This window comes from Vitis vinifera, chromosome 9, assembly GCF_030704535.1.
Source record: "Vitis vinifera cultivar Pinot Noir 40024 chromosome 9, ASM3070453v1".
Taxonomy (NCBI): domain Eukaryota; kingdom Viridiplantae; phylum Streptophyta; class Magnoliopsida; order Vitales; family Vitaceae; genus Vitis; species Vitis vinifera.
The window spans coordinates 22,786,529-22,811,739 of record NC_081813.1 but is presented as its reverse complement, the minus strand read 5'-3'; the positions used below and the strand labels follow the sequence as shown (position 1 = coordinate 22,811,739).

Genomic DNA, 25,211 nt, shown 5'->3' with positions numbered 1-25,211 from the left:
GTACTTCAAATATTTTCAAATATGTAAACTAACATCGTGTATACTCTCAACTCAATTAGATATTGTTTTTTGTGAAGAAGAATATGGAGGCAAGAGTTAGGGCATTCATAGTCATTGGTTTGATATTAGGGATGTTTTTAGAACAAACAACCTCTATCATAGAATGCTATATATTCCCCATGTTATCCTGGTTGTGACTACCAGAGGGATCCTCTTGATTGTGCCTCGCAATGTTCGAAAAATTGTACTCATGTTTCATCCAATTTCGATGTAAGCAACTATAATTTCTGCAACATGGGTTGTGTTCTAGACAGATGTAATCGTATCAGCACCAAAGATAACCCAAGTATTTCTTTCTCGTCCTCTCTCCGGCCTCTTTCTTTTTTTCTCTTTCTTGCCTTTTCTTTGTTTTTTTTTTCCTTCTTCGTAAATTTCTCCTTCTGTTTTTACATTGTGATTTTCAGAGCTCAAGAAAGTCAAGAAGTGCTCGAATCATTGCTCATGGCATTGCGCAAATTCTCAATTGTCTTTGTAAATCTATCAGAAGATTATCCTAGACATGAAATCATATGTGGTATGAATAAAGCCGTAACTTTTATTACTCTCTTTCTTCAATCACTTAGAGTGAAATTTTCCATGAAGATGATGAGATGATATACATTGAAAATGGTCTTTGAGGAAGGCCACACTGGAGTTTAAACCTTTATCTAGTGAGTCAGATGAATGATTTTCTTCTGCATATTGGATTCAGCTCGAGCTCTCCCAGATAAAATTAGCTTAACCTATGCAAAAAAAATAAGTGTGAAATCTTGGCACATCTTTTGCTATCATGCTTGATACTGAAGAACCATCGCCTCTTAATTAGTGGACCCAATTTGGGATTCTTTCCATATGCAGTTTTATGAGATAGATATGTATATATCAAAGTTGAACAACTTGTGGATCTCTCTCTCTCTTTCTCTCTCTCTATCCCTCTCTCTCTCTCTCTCTCTCTCTCTCTCTCTCTCTCTCTCTCTCTCTATATATATATATATATATATATATATATATATAATTTATTGGAGCACAGACAAAAGCTAAAGTCCAAGCTATATATAGAATGCCACTTGGCTGCAAAGAGTAACCAGAGATACTATAAAATTCCTAAAAGAAGTGTGCCTAGGACTAACTTTTGGTCACAAGCCAACAAATAGCAGAAAAATACATACAAAGCAAAGTACAAGGGAGGCATGTAAGCTTCATGAATATTCTGCAGTTGAGGGATAAAGGGCCGGTTGGGAGTGGTTCTCGGTTTTTATTGGTAGGCTTCTAGAAACATTAAAAAAATGTTTTTCTTTTTTTAAGTGTTTTTGGTAATAGGATTTATAATAAGAAAGTAATTTTTGGAAGTACTTATCAAGTGCTATTTAAAAAATTACTTCAAGCCAGTTTTTAGATTTTTTTAAATTTTATCAAATGCTTAGGAAAATACTTTTAACCTTGAGAGAAACATTTTTAACTTTGCAAGAATCATTCCCAAATGGATTGTATCGAAAATCTTTTGGTTGTCATATCCAATCATGTCTTTGTCAATTCTTATTTGTTTATTGGTAAAATAAGAGTAAATACAAGTATTAGGAATATAATTAAGCTACAAGAAAAAAAAAAAACCTAGAATACAAATGATATGAGCAAGTGTAAAACTTTGGTATAGTTTTTTGTTTTTTTCCAAGTAGAAAAAGACTATGAGATAGGGTATTTACGAATTTTATTAAAAGATGGCCTACAATAATCTTTAAATTCAAATTTTATAACATTTTTAGAGAAATTTAGCCTCCAAATCAGACTCTACATCAGATATCTATTTTTAGCTGAACCATCTATTGTTCTATTAGTTTCTCCATAAATATAATGACATTTAACAATATTTAACTCCTGAGTTAACTTTCAAATATCTTATATTAATAACTTAATAAAATTAGGAATATTATTACAACATTTTATCATTATTTTTGAGTCAGCATGAATCTTAAAAATTCATAAATCTATTATTTCTAAAGACTACATGTCATATCTTAAAATCATATATTCCATAATAATTATTAATATATTATCTAAATGTCTATTTATATTCATTTTTATAATTCTATTAAGGTATCTTTGATCTCCAATCTTGAAGCACTTTGATATGATTTGTAGAATTTATCATATTTTAATAGGATATTTTTGCATATTAATATATCAATATGATGAATACAAAATCAACTAAACCTCCTTCTAGATATCACTTAATAACTAATTTCTTTGTACATTGTTTAATACACAACAAGTGGATAGGTACAGTTGTGTACTTTTCAGGTGGCTGCCTTTGTTAACTTATCTTTCTTTTGAACAAGATATTATTATTATTTAATATTAATTTTAGGGGTCTTGATGCATCTTGGCATCTTTGCTTGTAAAAAATTATAGCAAGTACTTTCACAAAATATATATTATGATTATGATATAGTGATGGCATTAGTTGATATCCATTTCCTTCTAATATCAACTGGAGACCTCTAAAATTAAAGTTGTGCAAAGGGATAAGTTTAATATATAAAAGTCTAATTAAATATGAAAAAAAAAAAAAAGTTTCTATGAGATGAGATATTTTTGGTAGTCTCATATTGAACTCTTGTTGAATTTAGAGAACATTCTATTCAAATAACTTGAACACTCGAGGCCTAGTTTGTGTGAGGTCCCGCTTTTCAACTTGCGGATAAAAATTTGTCTATAAAAAAGAATAAAAGAAAAATTTTATTAAAATAACTAAATATGAAGAAAAAAAATGTTGTTATTCTATTTGAAAAATGAACTATACATTTCTAGAAACTTCATAAATTTCAGTTGAACATCATTCTACCACCAATATCTACTTTATTCCTTAAAGCCTTAAGCATGAAAGCATAATTAATTTTTTCACAAGGAATAAACATAATTATCATCTCTTCTAATGATCCAATTTAGCTAAGTCCTCCTAACTACTTCTCAAGAGAGTGTGTAATGATTGGATCCCCGTTGCTCTAGGCAGCTCAATGATTGGAAAGTGGAAATTGTACGTGTGACATTTCCTTTTGAGATTGTAAGGAAGGTAGAGATGAGGATAATAAATTGATCTACATAGAGTCAAATAATTGAAAATTTTCTACAAAAGCCCTTTATATGGCTTTAGAGTTGGGAAATCATGTCGCTTTTCCAATAGGAGTCATTTGGAACTCTTGGGTGCCATTGAAGATAGACTTCTTTGCAAGGGAGGGTAGGTGGAATAAAATTTTAACTCTAATCATTTTCGAAGGAGATGATGGTTTTTAGTGAATAGATGTTTTCTTTGTCATATGAAGAAAAAAAAATTAGCCACATCGCCATTCAATGTGTTAAGATAAGGGTTTTATGTTATTTATTGTTTTCTTTGTTTAATGCTTCCCTTTTTTGTCATAGAGATACTTTTAGGTTAGCATGACTCTTTTGTAGGAATTAAAAAAAAAAAAAAAAAAGGAAATAGGTGTGGTGTGTTATTCCTTTATACCTTTTTCAAACAACTAGGAAGGAAAAGAAATAATTGATCATTTGAAAATAAAGAAAATTTTGTTCAAGGGTTTAAACATTCTTTTCTTTGTAATATTTGAGTATGGTCTAAATATTTTATTACTCTAAATCTCTTATCCACAGTAGGTTGGGATCTTGTGAGGGAGTGTTGTTTTTTGTTGTCCCTCTCTATTTTTTGTGATACTTTTAGGTGTCTTTTGTTTATTTCCTGTACTTTGGAACACCTTTTTAGCATTTCTCTTTATATTAATATTCTCTTTCTTTATACACAAAGTAAAAGAAAAAGTGCAAGATTGAATCATTTCAAAGACTCCCTCGATCAAAATTGATTTTTTGGAAAACCTAGCATTCTTGTTTTAAAATTGGATTCCAATTAGTGGAGATAAACCCTAGAAGTTAAGAACCTAAAGAATTCAAAGGAGATGATGGTCTCAATGAAATATTCAGTATGGTTGGCATTGAAGGTGGTCATTATTTCAAACCAATCATTCTGTTTGAGCATGCCCATTTCCTCAAAAACATAAAAATATAGATTATGAAGATAATAATATTATTATTTAATTAACTTTTATCATACTTTGTGATGGACAAAATCATTAAAGAGAAAGCTTAGAATGAAAATTTGTATACACTTTTCCACTAACTTCACAAAAAACATCATAATTAGGCTCTTAACCCCATCATCAGTCCCTTACTTTTTTCAAATAATTTCATGATCATGGTCACTAACATTCTTCAAACACAATCATTTCTCCAAACCACCCACAATCTAACATCCATCTCCCTAAACCCTAGCTCTAGTAGCTTCCCAAGTTTGGAGCAAAAGAAAAGAAAGGAAAGGAAAGGAGAGGAAAATCCTCCAAGTTACAAACCCTAATTCTACAACGGATGAAAATGGAAGAAAACTCTAGCTGACCACCATGCAAGCATCAAAGCAACCCCAGAGAATTACAAACCATACATCAAACCCTAGCTGGCCTTGTGCATCAGATGTGTGAACTGATCATGACAAGTATTAATGTTGTAGCTACTTGCCTTGCATGAAGAATCAAAACCCACTTCAGAAAATATCTTCAAGAACTCATCCAGCTCCAAGCTCCCAAACTTCTTCTCATCTTTCTCAAGAAACTCCAACACTTTCCTAAAGAACCCTACTTCACAAGGCACCACTATCCCTCCACTGAACTTGAATCCATACTCCTCCTCTGCTCTCTTCAAGAGGGTGACAAACACTGGAAGATTCACATACCTAGTTGGTATCAAGAACCTTTCCCGCTCCGATCCAACGTAGATGGCAAGGAAGCCTGAGGGAGTGCGGGGCTTACAAGCCTCAATATCGGTGTCAGTCTCACTGTCAGTGGCATCTGGAGAGGGTGCATGTCTGAGCTTCATGCTCATTGTCTTCCACCTCTTCATCACCTGTTTCAGCCTTACAATTTGATTGATGTTAACGGAGGTTGCCATGGAAGTTGCAGAGAGAAAGAAAAAAAAGGTTATAGAGTTCACTAGAATGATTAGGAATTTAGGACCAAGGTTGAAGAAAGAAAAAGATGATATGTATGTATAAATAGGAAGATTCTCTAAATAGGAAGAATCACTTTAAAAGACTACATAGAAAGCTGAATTTTATTAATTAAATAAAAATCTTAAAATTATTAAAATTATTTTTGTCTTTAATAAAAACACTTTTAAATTCAATCACATGACAGTAATAATTACACAGTGGTAATTAAACTAATTTAGAGGAAAGAGACCATGACTGGGTCTTCAAGCTTTGAGGGAAAAGTCGCTTTCATCATTCATTCATGTTGGTCTACAATTAATCTTTTGTTGTTTGTCTCTTTGCTTTCTGTAATTGTTCTTCTTCATATTCATGAATTTTCTTTTTCTTTTTTAAAATTTCCGAGATAAAACAAAGGGACAAAACATGTATAAGATTCAAGAAGAGTACTGAAAAATTCAAGCTACCGTACGCTGCAGTTTTGTACAAATTTGGGACAAAAGTACTATGTCTGAAGGGCCAAAAAAAGAAAAGAAAAAAATTCCATGTTTGGGGCCAAATAAATTTTTTTTTTAAAGAAAGTACAATGTAAGATATGGGACTCCATGCCATGTTTGGGGGGCCATCAAATTAAGGTAGTGAGATTGGATTCCATGGACCAAGTGGGGTTCATATTATCCTTGATTGAAGGCAATCTTTCTTCACTTTTGCATTGTATGATTGTGTTCCTTTGACATGGTTGTCAATTTTATTGTTTCAAATTGAAGAATCAATAGATTAAAGCATGATTTAAGAGCAGTATTACTTTACCTGCTTAATCAACCATGTCTTCATTATCTTTTGGTTATGCCATGAAAATAGAAATCGAATGGTGTAAAATTCATCTTAATCATCGTGGTCCCTTTACTTGATTTTTTAAAGTTTTTTTTAATCAATCTATAGCATAACTTCAGTTAATTCAAAGTATCGGATTTTCATTATCCATAAATTCTTTATGGACTGATATGGGATGTTTATGAGATATTACATTTGATAGTGTTTCTATTCAAACTATTTTTAATAAAAGTATATTTAAAATAATCATTTATCCAATATTTCTGTATTAAATATACAATAAATAGTTTTTTAAAATTATAAATGATTTTTCAAAATTTTAAAAGTATTTTTAAAATTTTATCAAACACTTAATTTTTCTTTGAATTATATCTTTTTTAAGTTAAAAGTGTTTTCTAAAAACACATACAACCGATAGGCTAGTATCTAATAATTCAAAGTTTATTTAGAAACTATTCTCAAAAACAACTTAATATCTTTCATATCATAAAATTATTGGAAATATAAAGAATACTTTAAAAACATTCCAATTCCATGATCTCGGATCTAATCAATATAAGGTTAAGCTGAGATTTTTTTTTAATATATATATATATATATATTTGGGTTCCTAAAGAAAATTTTATTCCTAAAAATAATTTAAAAAATATATTTTTAAAAATTATTTTCAAAAACCTTCCAAACATTCCCTTATGTTTTTTAATCAAATCAATAACCTTCCAAATATATATACGCAAGCCTATAGTAGTCCATAGATATTCCACATTTCTTATGTGTCCAAAAGAAGTAGGACAAACAACTCTTTATCATGAATAAATGTCATCAATTTTATGATATGACCCTCAACATTATATTGAATCCCTTTACTTTGTGAATCTTAATTCATCCATTTTTATACCCTTTTTTGAAAATGTTAACTCCATTTTGAGGGTTTCTTTAACACTAAAAGCAATCTTTCGAATGTTTTGATGGAATTCTTAAGCATGATCCTTACCTTTGTTTGATCATATTTTTGCTAAAAAATTATCTAGAAAACAAATTTTAATGCAATTAAAATTTTAAAAATATCAAAATTATTCTTATTTTTAATAAAAAAAAATATAAAAATATTTACTTCTACATTTTACAATACTAAAAGTGAAAATTAAATAACTTATAAAGAATTTTTTTTTTCCCGAGATAATATAATAATTACCCCATATGGAACTTTTTAAAAAATAAATAAATAAATAAATTCATGGACGTTGAAGTCTATGAAGGTTCATCAACACATGATAACCATATGTTTTTATCAGCTATCTTGGTCCAAGTATTTTGGAAGGCAACTTTGTATTATTGGGATGTAGAAGTTTCAATTGTTTATTTGGTGTGACAAAAATAAAAACAAAGAGTAATAATGTTGTCACTTCTTTTGTATTATTGTGTGGCTTTTAGCCTAAAATCCACTTGGGAAAGGACTTGGCCCAATTCAAAGCCCAAGTTTTTGTCATGCTATGAAATTAATGTGGCCCAAATGGCCCATTAAAAAAGTTGAACCTTTGGTTTTATAAACCTATTTACATACATTTAACTTCAAAAACGTTAAAGGCAATATTTGAAAGTTAAACACAATTTTTAAGGGCATTCGACAACTATTAATTATGGGCCCCACATTTATGAACATGATTTATTTGTGTTTTGTCCAAAAAAAAAAATGGAACTTAAATATTTTCTTTACTAATGGACAGATTTTTATTTAATTAAAATTTTAAAAATATTATAATTATTTTGTTTAATAAAAATATTTTTAAATACAAATTAAATATGATTTTTTCTATCATTAGACTTAAAAGTTAAGTACATTCTAAATGAGAGGTTTATATATATCAGTCTATTATCTAACAACTTAAGTTTATCATGTAATGAATAACTTGAACATTCGGGTTATTTATAATCCATCCAAAAGACACTAGCACATGACAACTAGGCTGGCCACGGGCTGGGTTTCATTGTACAAAATTAGATATCTTCAAAGTTGATAGAGAAACATAGATTAGTTATTTTGTGACCACACCATAGTAATCATCTCCCATACCTCAAATCCACCCAATTAGCCTCTTTAGTAATCATCTTTAGCCAGCTTTATAATCTCAACACAACAAAAAACTACAAACTAAAAGAAAAAACAAATGTTGAAAACCCTTAACTGAGATTACACCCCTAGCAAACTGATCAGACTCCCAAGAATAATTGCTTCTAACTGGCTTTAATCTAATCCAAATTCCATAAAATATGATCAAATCATTGGTAGGATTTATGAAACTCCATTAGAAGCACTATCACATAACAAAATTAGCCATTTTTTGGTGCAACTGCAGCTAAATTTAGGGCATCAGAAGCCAAAATTAGGTGGACAACCCAATATAATTTCCTATATATATTGTTCTATACAACTTAAATCCCACAAAGATAGCTGCCATGCTCTTCAAGATATTCATTCTTCTTTGGTAGAGAAAGAAGAGAGAAAAAAAATTCTTAAACCCTGTTCTTTGTGCACTACATGATGCAGTCGAAGTGCTTGAGTTCATCGTTTTTTTCGGGTTTTCAAGAGTTTAGAAGAAAAACGTATTCATTATCATGATGATAGCGCTGGTTTTTCTTCATTTTGTTATATGGGGTTTGCATGAAATCAATGGTTTCTAAGTTTAATTTCTCATTCTTTTAGGGTTTTAGATGAACCTTGTGCATGTTGTATAATTGCATGCAGAGGTCTCCAATAACATCAATATTTCCATATACATATATACAGATAGATAGTTTTTGAAACTCTGCCATGGTTATGAGGTCGAAGAAGATTCTCCGGCTATGGCTATGGTGGGCGCCGCAGCAGCAGCGTAGGCCTCCGGCATTGCCACTGAAGGAGGGTTTTCAAGATCATTCGACCGAGAACTCGAGGGAGTCATTGCTGGCCAGCCAGTACTTGTGTCAATGGAACCTAAAGGAGGTCCCCAGAGGGTTCTTGGCAGTGTACGTTGGGCCGGAACTAAGGCGGTTTGTAATCCCTACCAGCTACTTGTCCATGCCTGACTTTAGGGCTTTGATGGAGCGAATGGCCGATGAATTCGAGTTCAAGCAAGAAGGTGGACTGCAAATTCCTTGTGAGGAGGAAGATTTTCAGGAGATACTGGGGAAGTGTCTGACAAGGCATAAAATGAAGAACACGAACAAGAAGAAACATAAAGGAGTACAACAAAATTGATTGATGGAGAAGATCATCCATTATCAATAGTTCACTCATATATATTTATAAGTATATATCTATAACCTTTAGTGTAATGGCGTTCTCCTTTCTCAAGCTAGGAGATGAGATTGGTCTCTCCTTAGATCGATCAATTGGGTGCAATAAGAACTATTTGCTGACTGTTTAGACTGAGGATTTGCTGAAAAATCCCAGAATTATGTAAGTATTTTGCTTAATTTGAATAATAATTATAAGATCGGGTTTGAAGTATAACAGTTCATAATTAAATATACATGTACAAAAGGAAAATTTACGGAACCCTAATGCAATCCAAAGTAAGCTTTGTGTTATTATGTTCAATCTTTTCTTTCATTTAAATGTCCTTCCTTTTTGTATTGTATGGTTTGTAGGAAAAATTCCCAGTAATTAAATTTGTCTTTTTGTGTTGGTCCATACCTAGATAGCTAGGTATTTAAACATTTTTAGGGTTCTGTGAATGGGTTCAAATCCTACTAAAAAGGATTAGTTTTCGGATAAGAAATTATTAAAGAAAGAACAAAGTTTTCGATTCCTTTTAGTTCACCGAAAAATAAAGAAATGGTTAATATATTCAAAATAATCATATATTTATAAAATATCACTTTAATTCATCTTATTTCATTGGATTCAAAATATGATGCGATTCCAAGGATGAACCGACCAAATAAGATTTCATTTTTAAACAAAAATCCATTAGTCTTGATTTGGTTCATCCATTCTTACCCCCCAAAAAAAATGTATGCATTAGACATAATAATTTATAAGTGAGAGCACAAAGAGAAAAATTCGGAGCCTTGTCACTTGTAAACAAGACCTAGACAACAAATTAATGAAGGGAAGAGGAGATGATGATCACCCACATGGAGCTTCAATCAAAGTTTTTGACTTGGGACAATATATTGAGAGAGGGTACACGGAACCATACGGCTACGTGACAGTTGATCTAATTAAACTACTGCATGTTTTAGATATTTATATTAATCGGGATTAGTTTCATTTTTAATGATTTAAATATAGAGTTGCATGTGAGTTTAAGCTCCAAAACTAACTTGTATAATTTAGCTTCATTGGTGGCGCAGGATCACAAGGATTTTACTTTATCTTAAAGAAAACTTAATGAGGACTGCATTATACTATGTCGTTACATGTCTTTCCTATAAGCAAGCCCCATGTTCAAAACTATATGAACATTCATGAAAATAAGTGAAAATGTGAATCTCAATAATGAACTACACCTAGAGGGGGGTGAATAGGTGTTGTAGAACAATTTAAAAAATCCTTCCAACAAAGATTACCTAACCTTAGACTATCTTAATGTCAAGAATTTTTTTTTTTCTTCTAATAACTTTTCAACAAAGCAAAACATCCACAAGCAATAATGTATGCATCAATACTCCCCCAACAATTTATAAATGCAAAATACATGCAAATGCTTCAACACTCCTCAAAAATAAAACAAAACATAGAGTGAGAGAAAGAAACAATGAACACCAGATTTTTAACGTGGAAAACCTCCGAAGAGATAAAAAACCACGGGCCTATCACCGATTGAAAACTCCACTATGAAGAATAAAAAACTGAGTACAAGGTTTTACCTAGCTCAAGCCAACCAATCCTTCCCGGAATACTTGACTAGTACCTTCATTTTCAGCTTCTCTTTTTGGAGCACACTTGGAGTCCGCACCAAGCTCAATCTCGGCCTCTTCTTGAATCCACACAAGAAGAAAATGGGTTTTTGCACAACCCAAATAGAATGAGAGATTTAGATGTGAATGAAAGAATGAATCAACCCATTTATTGCTCAAGAAAATCCATTGAAAACTAGTTTTGAAAACATTAAGAGAAGTGGATTTTCTTTGCAATCAAAAAACCCAACTTAGGAAAGCAAAAATGAGAAATGAAGAACACTTGGGAGTGTGGCTGCTCTCCCCACGTTTTCAGCAGTCTCTCTTCTCAGAAAATGAGAGAAGATTGGGTTTTAAAGTGTAAAAAGAAACCCTTAATCTAATGGCTGAGATTTGATCAAAAAAACATTAGTTGGATAGATCCACCCCTACACTTGGATCGATCCAGAAACAGAGGAATGAAATCCTTGCACCAAAAACCATTTTTCCCAACTTTCTAACCCATTTAAAGATTAAAAACCGGGTTGATTCACACTCAATCACTCCACACTCGACTACATACCTCGGCTTCTTAGCAAAGTCTTAGTCTTCAAAGTCAAGTAGTCCGAATAGGAATAGGAAAGCCGAGTTAGGGGACACTTAGGAATTTTGTCCGGAATTGCCAACCTAGCTAAACACTCACAATCTCCCCCTTTGGCAATTCTGGGACAAAACCCTTTACAACACGAATGAGTACAAGTAAGTAAGCCCCACCCAACTCTCATACAAGACTCCTCACTCACTCAAAGCCACAACCTAAGTACTAAAATACCTGCAAATAAATCTCAAGAAAGGCATTAGTAGCACCTGTACATATTCCAAGGCACTTCCACAAGATTTGAATAAATTAACACATAGATATCCACAAATATCATTTGCCTAAAGATAGTTAATATGCATTCATGAGTCAAAATAACCATGTCCAATATCCACAAATACAAAACAATATGATCATGATCAACATATCAAATATCCAAAGCACAAAACACAATGTCATGATCAACTACATGTCAAGTGTAAAATGTCTCCCCCTTTTTGTCCCAGAATGAGACAAAGAGTTGTCCAAAATAAGCCATGTACATAAGTCGATCAAAATGAACATGATAAGCAAATTACACAAGACAAGGGGCTGTCCAAAAAATAATAACTAGCTGCTACTTGGCTAAGAGAGATGCTTATGGACAAAATCTTCAAGAGCGTGCAGCTGATCCATGTTGCAAAGCATTTGTCCATCAATTAGAGAGAAACCTCTCTCCATATAAGATTGAAGTTGAGAAATCTGCTCAGACAATAAGGTGGATTGAGCAGAAATCTTTTCATCCAAAGCATCAAACCTAGCACAAAGTTCAGCTAGGACAGTGGAATCTACATCTGAATCAGCGTCACTTTCACCAAATTTTCTCTTGGCTCTACTATGGCACACCTTCTTCTTAGAACCAAGAGCACCCTTAATCTGTCCTTGACGTCGATTCCAAGAGGAGGTATCAATGGGACCCATTGGCATAAGAAAAGGAGAATTGACAGGAAATACAACTCCAGCCCTTTGGCAGATTTGTGTGATCAAAATGCCAAAGGGAAGGACCTCCTTCTTAGACACTATAGGATCACCTCGAAAAATCATCTCATCTAAAATGCAAGATGCTAGATTGATGGGTTCCCGATGAAGGATACGAGACAAGAGAATACAACCATTCTTACAAATGTTTGCCCGATGAGAGGAGGGATAAACTGAGAATGATAGAAAAGTAGCTAACACCCAAGCAGGACGAGATAGACTACCAGTGTGCACCCCTGAGCCTAGCTGACCTCGGACCTCTCCCCATAAGTCAATAGACACTCTATCCAACAGGTCAGATGTGATTTCCAAATCACTCACAAAGGGTGCTTGAACCAACGGGATGCCTAAGACTTCAGCAATTATCTTAGGGGTGACTTTAACAACAATTCCAAAAAGACTTGACTGGAGGTAGGACTGATCCAAGTCATGCTCAATAATGTTCGAATAAAACATTCGGACAATAGGAGCACAAGCAGACCCAGTGAAGTTTGCTAGAGGAAGCCATCCTAATTCTACAAACAGGTTTGGAATTGGTGTGTCGAGAAAGGATTCTAAATGAAGTTGTCTCTCAAGAACAAGAGACCTCTGACGATAAACCTTAGTGTACTGGTCTCTACATAATTTTGCCGGGAAAGCATTGAAGGGAATCCCATCAATTGAAGTTTTTGCAGGAGCCTTGGGGATACTGGGAGGCTGGATAGAAGGAATGATGGATAAATTTTCATCTCGAGCTCCTTTTGAGGTTCTAGAGGATGACCCTTTAACAGGGGCTTTGCTTTTACGACATTTTGGAGGCATATTTCCCAAATAATCCACTCAAATAGCCTACTATGAGAAAATCTCACACAAAAACTAACCAACAACACCAATGGAAGAAAAACCAACCTGTACACACGAGAAAAGCTGTGACGACCAGACCAAGGGCTACCAGATCAGCAATCCTTTGACGGGGAAGATATCAGATCAGTGATACCACAAGAAAAACTGGAACGAATGCCGACTAATGGAAATGGAGTTGCAGTCCAGCGACAAACAGGCGACAAACAGAGAGAAAAACAATGAGACAAGATGAGCTAACAGTACACCGAAATGCCGACAACAGACAGAAATGAGAATGAGAGCTGTGCACGGCGAAGATTTCCGGTGACAACGGCCGGAACGAACCAAATGACGGCGAATAGAAGAGACGAAGGGTTCTTCTCTGGAACGAAAACCCTAGGGCCCGGAAAGAATGAGACGAGAGTAACCAGATTTGGGGTTTTTGACATTTCTTTTCCTTTATTTATTTATTTATTTATTTTTTTAATATAAAAAATTACGAAAATACCCCTGATTCATTAAACCAAAGGAGTTGAACCAGATGAGGGCAGAAATGGAATTTGACACAAATGCATAAGTGGTATCGATCTTGGTGGATCGATCCACACATCGTTCAAGAGCTCTCGGTGAAGGAACAAACTTGTGCAACTGCAGGAAACTTTTCACAAAAAAATTTCTAAGTGTTGGAGTCAAATGGTATCGATCTTGGTGGATCGATCCACACATCGTTCAAGGGCTCTCGGTCACATGACTGTGCACACAGTGGATCGATCCACACATTCAGCAGATCGATCGACACCCTACTGAAAAATGACTTAGGCAAAAAAATTTACAATAAAAACACAAGAAAACCAACAAGCTTTCCAAACATTGAAAATATGATTCACCATAGCTAAGATTCAATAGGATGACATACTTATCTTTCAATCAATGAGTTAGAATTGATTCATATTGAACAAGAATGCTACCAAGAGCTTAACTTTAGACAAAATTAATAAACATAAAGATTGAAGAACCTTCCAAATTTATTAAATGAATAGGTAAAAAACAAATGATTATCAACATTCTAACAAGTATGTTTAAGCTCAAAGAAGACTTACTCATGACACCATAAAATAGTGAGTATGTTAATTTCTTTCCACTTATAAACCTATATCCACCCATAAAGCAAAAAAATCATTTTCAAGACACACTTCCTTCCTAGAGAAATTCAAGATAATATTCCAAGAAGTCAATTTGCACCTCTCTTGGCTGGATTTCTGTTTAACACGGCTTATTCACATCCCAAAAAAAATTCATACAACATTTGTTTTTCACATTGAGCATTGAAATGATTTCACAAACATGAGCTTCACTCTTAGGATCAATATTTTTTTTTTTTTTTTTTTAAATTTGAGGATCACTAAAGTGGCCTTTACAACATAACAACATAAGGGATGTCCCACTCTTGCAATGGAGGCTTTTTAACTCTTGAAACATTGCCAAGGAGCCATAACCATTCTGGGAAACTTAATATTTTTTTTTTTTTTTAATTTCAAAGAGAGGGCAAACAATCAAGGAAGAATAATCTTAAACACTCAAGGATATTCTGGATGACTTTACTCACTTTTTAATGCTCATTAGATAAACATAAGTTTGCATTTAGACTATAAAGAACATTACTCACAATTTATGTAATCACAAGGTTCAACCATGACCTATTACTCACTTAAAAGAAATGAAGCTAACCTTTTGAGGTTTATCTAATCAAATCAAAATAGCAAGGATTCAATATCATGTTTACCAATCAAGCCATGGAGATAAAAACATCTTGAAGCAATTAAGATCATTAAGAGTCAATTTAACTCTTAAACAAAAGAGTAAGCATGTCACTCTCATGAACCCAACAAATGTTGAAAATTTATGAAAAACGAAGAAAGGATTGAACCAAAACAAAAGAACATCAACTTGATTAAAGTTAGGAACATAGGAAGACAACTAAGACTCAAGGATATGCAAGAAGGTGTCCTAGACAGGTTCTAGAGAAAGTCAATTGACTGTGCATAAACCTATGGACTTTCTAAGTGATTCAAACCTAGACACATCCAAAGGTTTAGTAAGAATATCAGCAATTTGACCCTCAGTTGGAACATATTCCAATGACACCACTTTGTCTTCTACTAAGTCATGAATGAAGTGATGTCTAATGTCAATGTGTTTTGTTCTAGAGTGTAGAACAGGGTTCTTAGAGATGTTGATTGCACTAGTATTGTCACAAAACACTACCATGGTTCCTTGATCAATCCCATAGTCTCTCAACATTTGCTTGATCCACAAAAGCTGGGAACAACAACTACCAGCAGCAATGTATTCCGCTTCAGCTGTGGAAAGCGAAACAGAGTTTTGCTTCTTACTCATCCAAGCAACCAAACAATTTCCAATATAGAAACAACCACCTGAAGTGCTTTTCCTATCATCCACATTTCCAGCCCAATCAGCATCAATGTAGCAAGCTACATCAGAATGAGTGTCAAATGGATACCAAAGACCCAGCTCTAAAGTACCAGCAATGTACCTAATGACACGCTTAAGAGCTATGAGATGAGATTCCTTAGGACATGCCTGATACCTAGCACACACTCCAACACTAAAAGTTATGTCCGGTCTACTAGCAGTGAGGTACAAGAGACTACCAATCATGCTCCTATACAATGTTTCCTCTACCCCTTTCCCGGATTCATCCTTACTTAGCTTTAGGTTGGTTGGCATTGGTGTCCTAAAATGTTTAGTTGACTCAAGCCCAAACTTTTTGACAAGTTCCCTTGCGTACTTGGATTGGGATAGAAAAATCCCATCCTTGAGTTGTTTCACTTGGAAACCAAGAAAATAGGTCAATTCTCCTACCATGCTCATCTCAAACTCACTTTTCATCTCTTTGGCAAAATCTAAAGCGCACTCACTGGAGGTAGAGCCAAACACAATGTCATCCACATAGATTTGTGCTACCAAGAACACTTCATCATTTCTTCTAATGAACAATGTTCGATCAGCTCCCCCTCTCATGAATCCTTTCTTAAGAAGATAGGATGTGAGTCTTTCATGCCAAGCTCTAGGAGCTTGCTTTAAACCATAGAGAGCTTTTCTAAGTCTATAGACATGATTTGGATACCTAGGGTCTTGAAACCCTTTGGGTTGCTCCACATACACTTCTTCATTAAGGATCCCATTTAGAAAGGCACTCTTGACATCCATTTGAAACAATTTAAATTTCCATACACAAGCTACAGCTAAGAGTATTCGAATGGATTCAAGTCTTGCAACTGGAGCAAAGGTTTCATCAAAATCAATTCCCTCAATTTGCTTGAACCCTTGAGCAACTAACCTAGCTTTATTTCTCACAATCACACCATTTTCATCCATCTTATTTTTGAAAATCCATTTTGTTCCAATGACATTCACATCTTTTGGTCTAGGCACTAAGAACCAAACATCATTTCTAGAAAATTGATTTAGCTCTTCATGAAGAGCATCTACCCAAGCTTCATCATTCAAGGCTTCTTCAACATTTTTTGGTTCAATTTGGGAGGTATAGCAAACATAGCTTACCTCATTTAGCTTGGATTGTCTCCTTGTTACCATGCTATCCTCATAGTTCCCAATCACATTGCTCAAAGGATGGTTCTTAGGTACCCTTGACTTATTTTTCTTTGATGGCTCAATTCTCCCCCTATCTCCTTTCTTTCCTTGCTCATCTTTCTTTTCTTCATCTTCACTTAACTTTTCATCTTCAGATTTTTCTTCAATCACTTCAATATCTTTTGACACATCAATTCTATCATCATCACACTCTCTTGACCTTGATCCTATATCATCCACAATCACATTGATTGATTCCACCATACATTTTGAACTCAAAATGTATACTCTATATGCCCGACTTTTGGAGGAGTATCCTAAGAATATCCCTTCTTCACTCTTGGATTCAAACTTTCCAAGATTTTCATGATCTTTCAAGACATAGCATCTACTTCCAAACACCCTAAAGTACTTCACACTGGGTTTCTTACCTTTCCACAGCTCATAACAAGTCTTCCTAGTATGAGGACGCATGTGAGTTCTATTGGAAGTATAGCAAGTTGTGTTGATGGCTTCAACCCAAAAATGTGTAGGGAGTTCATGCTGATTTAGCATTGTTCGGGCCATTTCTTGAAGGACACGATTTTTTCTCTCAACTACCCCATTTTGTTGAGGTGTTCTAGGAGCGGAAAACTCATGTTTAATTCCTAGAGAATGACAAAATTCAAAAAAATTTGAATTGTCAAATTCTCTCCCCCTATCACTCCTAATTCTTTCAATGGGATGCCCTTTTTCATTTTGAATTTTCAAACCAATGTCCTTGAAATTTATGAATGTCTCACTCTTATCTCTTAGGAATGCAACCCATGCATACCTAGAATAGTCATCAACCATCACCAAAATGTATTTCTTGCCCCCTAAACTCTCAGTTCTCATTGGTCCCATGAGGTCCATATGTAAGAGTTCTAAAGGTTTAGAGGTCAAAATTTCATCAACTCTCTTATGTGTACTCCTTGTTTGTTTTCCCTTTTGACAAGGACCACAAATAGGATTAGAGGGTTTTCCAAGCTTAGGAATCCCTTTGATGACTTCATTATTTGCAACCTTCATCAAGTCACGGTAGTTTAAATGACCCAACCTACGGTGCCACAAATCTATTGATTCAATTTTTGAACTACCACACACAAGAGAAGAAGAGAAAGAGGTAGAAGGATTTTGACAAACAGCATAGCAATTATCAGAAGTTCTCAAACCAATCATCACACAATTTCCATTCAAATCAAACACTTTACATAAATTTTGTGAAAATTGAACATTGAACTTCTTGTCACATATTTGACTAATGCTAATCAAGTTAGCTTTCAATCCTTCCACATACAAAACCTCTTCAAGGTTAGGGACCCCGGGAGCATAAATTGTGTCTTTCCCTTTCACACTAGCAACATTGCCATCACCAAAAGTCACATTTCCTCCATCAAATTCAGTGAAATTAGTGAAGAATGATCTATTACCTGTCATATGACGTGAACAACCACTATCAAAGTACCATGAGTGTAACTCACTAGCTCTAAGTGCAGTGTGAACAACAAGGCAATTAAGCTCACTCTTTTTCACCCATATTTGTTTTACATTTGTGACTTTGGTCATTCCATTTGAAGTGCTTCCTTGGAAGCCACTATAATGAGGGACATTTGAATCTCTCATGAACACTCTCTTGCCTCCTTGTAACAACCTATTTCTCAAAGTGAATGATTCATTCATTAGGTTGGTCAACTTTCTTTGGAAACTCTCAAACATCCTAGCATAACATCTATCAATGGTGTGTCCCATTTTAGTGTAATGAGTGCAATGAAGTTTCAGTTTTGGAGAAATTTTCTTAGGGACCACTTCTTCATAAGACTTGACAAAAATTGTTTTACCACTACTTGGAGTGGTAGCTTCATCAACAAAACCTAAGCCTCTTTTATCAAATGATTTCCTCCCTAAATTGATCAAATCACTAAGTCTTTTAGAGCTAGGATGTGACTCTTCTTTCCTAAGACTCAACTCATTCTTAAACACTTGATTTTCACTCTTCAATTCATCACACATTTTCTTCATGTCAAAGTGTTCGCCCTCAAGAAAGGCAATCTTATCTAGCAAAGATTTTTTCTCTCCCTTTAGAGTTTTAATCTCATTGATTAAACTCCTTTTAGAAGTCTTCCACTCAACTTGTTCCTGTTTGAGACTTAAGCACTCCTTGTACAAAGTCTCATATGCAGAGTCAAAACTCATCTCATCACCATTTGAGTCACTTGACTCACAAGACTCACTAAGTACCTCTTTTTTGAGTGGTTCATCAATGACACTTGCCATAAAAGCTGTGAAATTAGTGCATTCCTCACTAGCATTGGATTCTTTTTCACTAGATTGACATGATTCTGAGTCACTCCAAGTGACTTGCATGGCTTTCTTTCATTTTTTCTTTGAGGGACATTCTGTGGCATAGTGTCCCTTTCCTCCACACTTCACTACAAGGAAAAAGATATATGGTGACATTTATAATAAGTCACTATAAACATAGGGTGTCACTACAACATAGCGTCACCTTATCCACTGACATCATAGAGGGTATCAATTGGTGACGTATTTGGAAGCGACATCAAAGCAGATAAATGGTGACACATTCAGAAGAGACACCATATATTTTTAGTGATGCTTAATTTGATATAGAAATGCATCATCTTTGAGTTATGGTGTCGCGTTAAATGTATCACCTTTAATTTATGGTGTCACATCATTGTAAATGATTATGGAAGATATGGTTGTTTTTTGTTGATTAGTTTGTAGATTTTTGTAATGCTTATTAATAAATAAGACTAACCTGTGTAAATTGTCCATAAATATAATAATCATATTACATTTAACTTATATTTTCATAATGCTTATGAATTAATTTGTAACATATTACATCATCCAATAATATTTGTATATCAAATGTTCACAAAATGATAGTACATCAAACACATCAAACCCACCAAAACTAAAAAAGAAAAGTGAATACACATTAAAACATGATTTAGAAATGTTAAGCTTCCCAACATTCATGTATACTTGCATTTCATATGCATAAAACCGGCTAACCATAAAATGACACAAGAGTTGCATCCAAAAACCCAAAATTCTCAATTCCAAATAAAGTAACATTTATGTCCTATAATGTATGACATAAGAGTCATATCTAAAAACCTAAATCTTGTTGCCTCTTTCTCCTTTCTTTTTATTCTTCATATTGTCCTCCCAAGAGTGTATACCTGCATTTCATAGTTTAATGAGTTTTAGAGTTCTTATTGAAAATAAAAATGTGATGTTATAAACAATAAACAAATCTAAGTACTAATGTTTTCTTTTTCTTTTTCCTTTTTCTCATTTTGATATAAAAATAGTTCGTAAAGAATAAGTAATGTTATACAATATCAATGGAAAATTCAATCATATAACAACTAAGGGACTTACCATGAATGATCACGATACATCAATATGATTCAAGATTAGTTATAACACAAAAGTAATCTATTTTTCTCTAATTTCATCAAATTCTACTTGAGAATATGTTTTATTTGTCATCAAACTGAAATCAAATGAGAATAACATTAATATCACAATAATTGAAAGTATGAAATTATGTACAATTCATTAAACGAGTAAAACCTTTGATGTAATAACTATAAAATCAACAATTATTTCTTTAATGAATCTCATAACAAAGTAGTCATATTTGAACTCAGTATTATTTTTTTACTATTAAATTATTTTTAAACAAAATAACAATTATTAATATATTGGTTCATTTTTAAATACTTTCATAAGAATATATTTTAACTACAAGTTATTTTAATTTATCAAAAGATTTTTAGGAAATGAGCTATTATCCATTTATTATTTTCTTATTTTTCAAAAAATATTTTCAGTCATTTCATACACATTTTCAACTACTAAAATTATTGTTTTTATAGAATAAACAAAGAAGCATACACTTCTCCTTCACTCACTAAGTCAACTATTACAATCACCATAATATTTTATTCACCTACCAATATCTCATTCCATTTAGATAACTCTCTCAACAAAATCATTTCTACAATACTTTTTACTCTCCTATGATATTGAATATTTTATTCCATTTAGGTGACTCTCAACACAAAGAAAAGTTGGAATGTCTTCTTAGGTTAACTAAACAAAGACTTTTTTTTTTACTTTACAATATGTATAAAAAAACAATTATTTATTACAAGGAATGTGGTAGAAAGGTCATTTCATTTTTAAAGAATTTTTTAGAATTTCTTAAACATTTACAAAAAAATAGAATCTAACAATTTTATTTCTAAAAAAATTGATCAATTCAAAAAAGAAAGAAGAATGTTATTTTTTAAGAAAAGTTAATAAACCACTTTATTCTTGAATTATCTAAACAAAACTTACTAAAAAATATTTTATCCCAAATTTATTTTCAAAACTTTCTTATTGAAAACTATCTCATATATAAATTATTTTATTATATAGAGAAATTCTTATTTTATTCTTTTTTTAGAGAAAAATTCACTTGTTTATTAAATATCAAAGAAGTCTATTTTATGTCTATTATATATATATATATATATATATATATATATATATATATATATATATATATATATATATATATATATATATATAAATTCTCTTATTTTCATACAAGAAATTTCCATTTATGCCTAAAATACTTTTAGAAAAATCATTGCCAACAAAATTTTATTTTTAAAATTATTTTCAACATTCTTATTTAAAAAAATTATCATTGGATTATTTTCAAAAAGGACAATCCTAAAAAAATGAACCATTTATAACCCAATTTAAACTCAAAAATTATCCCCAATATTATTTTATATTCCTAAATTATTTTCAAACAAAATAACAATTATTAATATTTTGATTCATTTTTAAATACTTTCACAAAAATATATTTTAACCACATATTATTTTAATTTATCAAAATATTTTTAGGAAATGAGTTATTTTCCATTTATTACTATCCTATTTTTCAAAACATATTTTCAGGCATTTCATTCACATTTTAAAATTTCAAATACTAAAATTATTGTTTTTATAAAACAACAAAGCATGTAAATTTCAACTACTAAAATTATTGTTTTTATAGAATAAACAAAGCAACATACACTTATCTTCCATTTACTAATTCAACTATTACAATCACCCCAATATTTTGTTCACCTACCAATAATTCATTCCATGTAGGTGACTCTAAAAAAAAAAAGTCATATTTATATTACCCTTTACGACTCTGATACCCAATATTCTATTCTATTTAGGTGACTCAATACAAAGAAAGTGGGAATGTTTTCTTAGGTTAACTGAAGAAAACCCTAAATAACTTAAGTGCTTTTGGATTAATTGAGTATCATCTTGTAGTAGATGTCAATCTCTATTGTTAGACTTCACCAAAAAGCTCCTAGCACGGTGGAAAAAAGTATCAAATATAGTCAAGTCTTCAATAAAATACTATTTCATGCAAAAAATTACTACAAACTAGTGTATCTCTCATTCTCAATTAGACAAAATTTATAAAAATAATTCATTTTTCTTGTTTTCATTTGTTTTGGGGCTTATTAGCAATGAAACAAAAAATATGTTAGAATGTTAAACCTAGATAAAAAACACCATTTACAAAACCCACATCATAGATATACTAAATCAAGAGATATAAAACAATTATACTAACAAAGTTTTTTGCATTAATAAAAAAAAATGAAGATGGTAGATAAGAGATTTTGACTTACCCGAGATTTTACGAAGCAAAGAATATCAATTATGGGTGTGCCGACCATGGGTGTGAGAAGAAGGAGAAGAAAACGATGGTTAGGGTTAAGCAATAAGATCTTTTATATTAGTTAATGTATATATGGAAACAATGGACTTTTCGTAAATTGTTCCTACTCACTATTTAAAAAAAAGGCCCATTGAGTTATAAAATTTAAAACTTTTTATTTCATATGGTGTCACTTCCAAAAAATGACATCGTAAATCTAAAATTAGCATCATCTAACTATCCTAATTGAAGATTTTTTATATGATGTGTCACCTTTATAAATTTTAAGTTCAATGGTGTCATTATTTTAAATGCGACACCATAAATAGTGACATCATATATTATTTTTGTAGTAGTGCTTGAAGCATTCAACCTCAAGGTCCTTTTTGACACTCTTGTCTTTCTTTTTGTCTTTTACATTTGATTTTCCCATTGAATTATTCCATTTTCTAGCATCTTCATTGGACTTCTTCTTATATTTCTTGAACTTCATGTATTTTTTGAATTTTCTAGCAAATCTAGCAACCTCTCCATCCGACATTTTCTCATTACCCTCACCTTCGGAACCTAAGGACTCCTCTTTAATGGCATTCAAGGCAATGCCCTTTGATTTCCTAGGTGATCCAAAAGTCATTTCAAAGGTTTGAAGTGAACCCACAAGTTCATCCACTTTCAAGGAATCCACATCCTTGGACTCTTCAATGGCAGTGACTTTTGCTCTAAATCTCTCCGGAAGAGATCTTAGAATTTTTCTAACCACTTTGGAATTAGGGATGGGCTCACCTAGATTAAAACTAGAATTCACAATGTCCATCAGTTTTGCGTAGAACTCTCCAAAGTTCTCATGATCCTCCATCCTAATTGTCTCAAACCTAGAGGTTAACATTTGAAGTTTGGACACTTTCACAGCATTAGTACCTTCATGAGTCACTTGGAGGATATCCCAAGCCTCCTTAGCCGAAGTACATGTGGCTATCCTACGAAATTCATCCGTGCTAATGGCATTAAAGATTGAATACATGGCTCTAGCATTGTTCTCACTAGCTTCATTGTCACCTCTATCCCATTCCAACTTAGGCTTGATAACATTAGTTGGTCTTCCTTCTCTATCCAACACCTTAGGTGGAGACCAACCAAATTCAACAGCATTCCAAACTTTTTCACTTTGCATTTTGAGAAAATATTGCATTCTCACTTTCCAATGAGAATAATTTTCGCCGGTTAAAAATGGTGGTCTCCCAATAGAAGCTCCCTCTTGATGAGGTTCCATGATTGAGATTCAAGGACCGAAAATGATTTTTCTTTTAAAAACCCGCTCTGATACCAATTGAAAATGTGAATCTCAATAATGAACTACACCTAGAGGGGGGTGAATAGGTGTTGTAGAACAATTTAAAAAATCCTTCCAACAAAGATTACCTAACCTTAGACTATCTTAATGTCAAGAATTTTTTTTTTCTTCTAATAACTTTTCAACAAAGCAAAACATCCACAAGCAATAATGTATGCATCAACACTCCCCCAACAATTTATAAATGCAAAACACATGCAAATGCTTTAACACTCCTCAAAAATAAAACAAAACATAGAGTGAGAGAAAGAAACAATGAACACCAGATTTTTAACGTGGAAAACCTCCGAAGAGATAAAAAACCACGGGCCTATCACCGATTGAAAACTCCACTATGAAGAATAAAAAACTGAGTACAAGGTTTTACCTAGCTCAAGCCAACCAATCCTTCCCGGAATACTTGACTAGTACCTTCATTTTCAGCTTCTCTTTTTGGAGCACACTTGGAGTCCGCACCAAGCTCAATCTCGGCCTCTTCTTGAATCCACACAAGAAGAAAATGGGTTTTTGCACAACCCAAATAGAATGAGAGATTTAGATGTGAATGAAAGAATGAATCAACCCATTTATTGCTCAAGAAAATCCATTGAAAACTAGTTTTGAAAACATTAAGAGAAGTGGATTTTCTTTGCAATCAAAAAACCCAACTTAGGAAAGCAAAAATGAGAAATGAAGAACACTTGGGAGTGTGGCTGCTCTCCCCACGTTTTCAGCAGTCTCTCTTCTCAGAAAATGAGAGAAGATTGGGTTTTAAAGTGTAAAAAGAAACCCTTAATCTAATGGCTGAGATTTGATCAAAAAAACATTAGTTGGATAGATCCACCCCTACACTTGGATCGATCCAGAAACAGAGGAATGAAATCCTTGCACCAAAAACCATTTTTCCCAACTTTCTAACCCATTTAAAGATTAAAACCCGGGTTGATTCACACTCAATCACTCCACACTCGACTACATACCTCGGCCTCTTAGCAAAGTCTTAGTCTTCAAAGTCAAGTAGTCCGAATAGGAATAGGAAAGCCGAGTTAGGGGACACTTAGGAATTTTGTCCGGAATTGCCAACCTAGCTAAACACTCACAATAAGTAATCTAATAATCTCGATAAAGATTAATTACTAGCATTAGGGTTCATAAATTGTGAGATTCCACATCGACTAAAAGAAAAATTATTGCTAGAGTGAATTTATATAAGAGGGAATAGATTGCTAGAGTGAATATATGAAGTTTGATAAGTATTTTGACTGTCTTACTTGAGAGAGTG

At 32.9% G+C, this 25,211-nt stretch overlaps 2 protein-coding genes and 1 long non-coding RNA gene across 3 annotated transcripts; 1 reads left to right on the top strand and 2 right to left on the bottom strand.

Annotated features, from left to right (window-relative positions):
* Positions 1 to 4,533: 4,533 nt before the first annotated feature.
* On the bottom strand, positions 4,534 to 5,028 carry LOC100855086 (protein SMALL AUXIN UP-REGULATED RNA 51). The gene has a single exon (XM_003632888.2). It carries the CDS (start codon positions 5,026 to 5,028, stop codon positions 4,534 to 4,536), a length of 495 nt encoding a protein of 164 aa, XP_003632936.1.
* Positions 5,029 to 8,711: 3,683 nt separating this feature from the next.
* LOC100244383 (auxin-responsive protein SAUR21) lies at positions 8,712 to 9,137 on the top strand. Its single transcript, XM_010656990.3, has one exon. It carries the CDS (start codon positions 8,712 to 8,714, stop codon positions 9,135 to 9,137), a length of 426 nt encoding a protein of 141 aa, XP_010655292.1.
* Positions 9,138 to 19,777: 10,640 nt separating this feature from the next.
* LOC132254377 (uncharacterized) lies at positions 19,778 to 22,946 on the bottom strand. The gene is made up of 2 exons (XR_009466657.1): positions 22,571 to 22,946; positions 19,778 to 20,047 (listed from the first exon to the last, which is right to left on the bottom strand). It is a non-coding gene; the product is annotated as an uncharacterized LOC132254377 (long non-coding RNA).
* Between the last annotated feature and the right edge of the window lie 2,265 nt (positions 22,947 to 25,211).

What these genes read in the sequence shown, in the direction of transcription:
- LOC100855086 (XM_003632888.2), bottom strand. Translation starts at nt 5,028, where the DNA reads ATGGCAACCTCCGTTAACATCAATCAAATTGTAAGGCTGAAACAGGTG.
- LOC100244383 (XM_010656990.3), top strand. Translation starts at nt 8,712, where the DNA reads ATGGTTATGAGGTCGAAGAAGATTCTCCGGCTATGGCTATGGTGGGCG.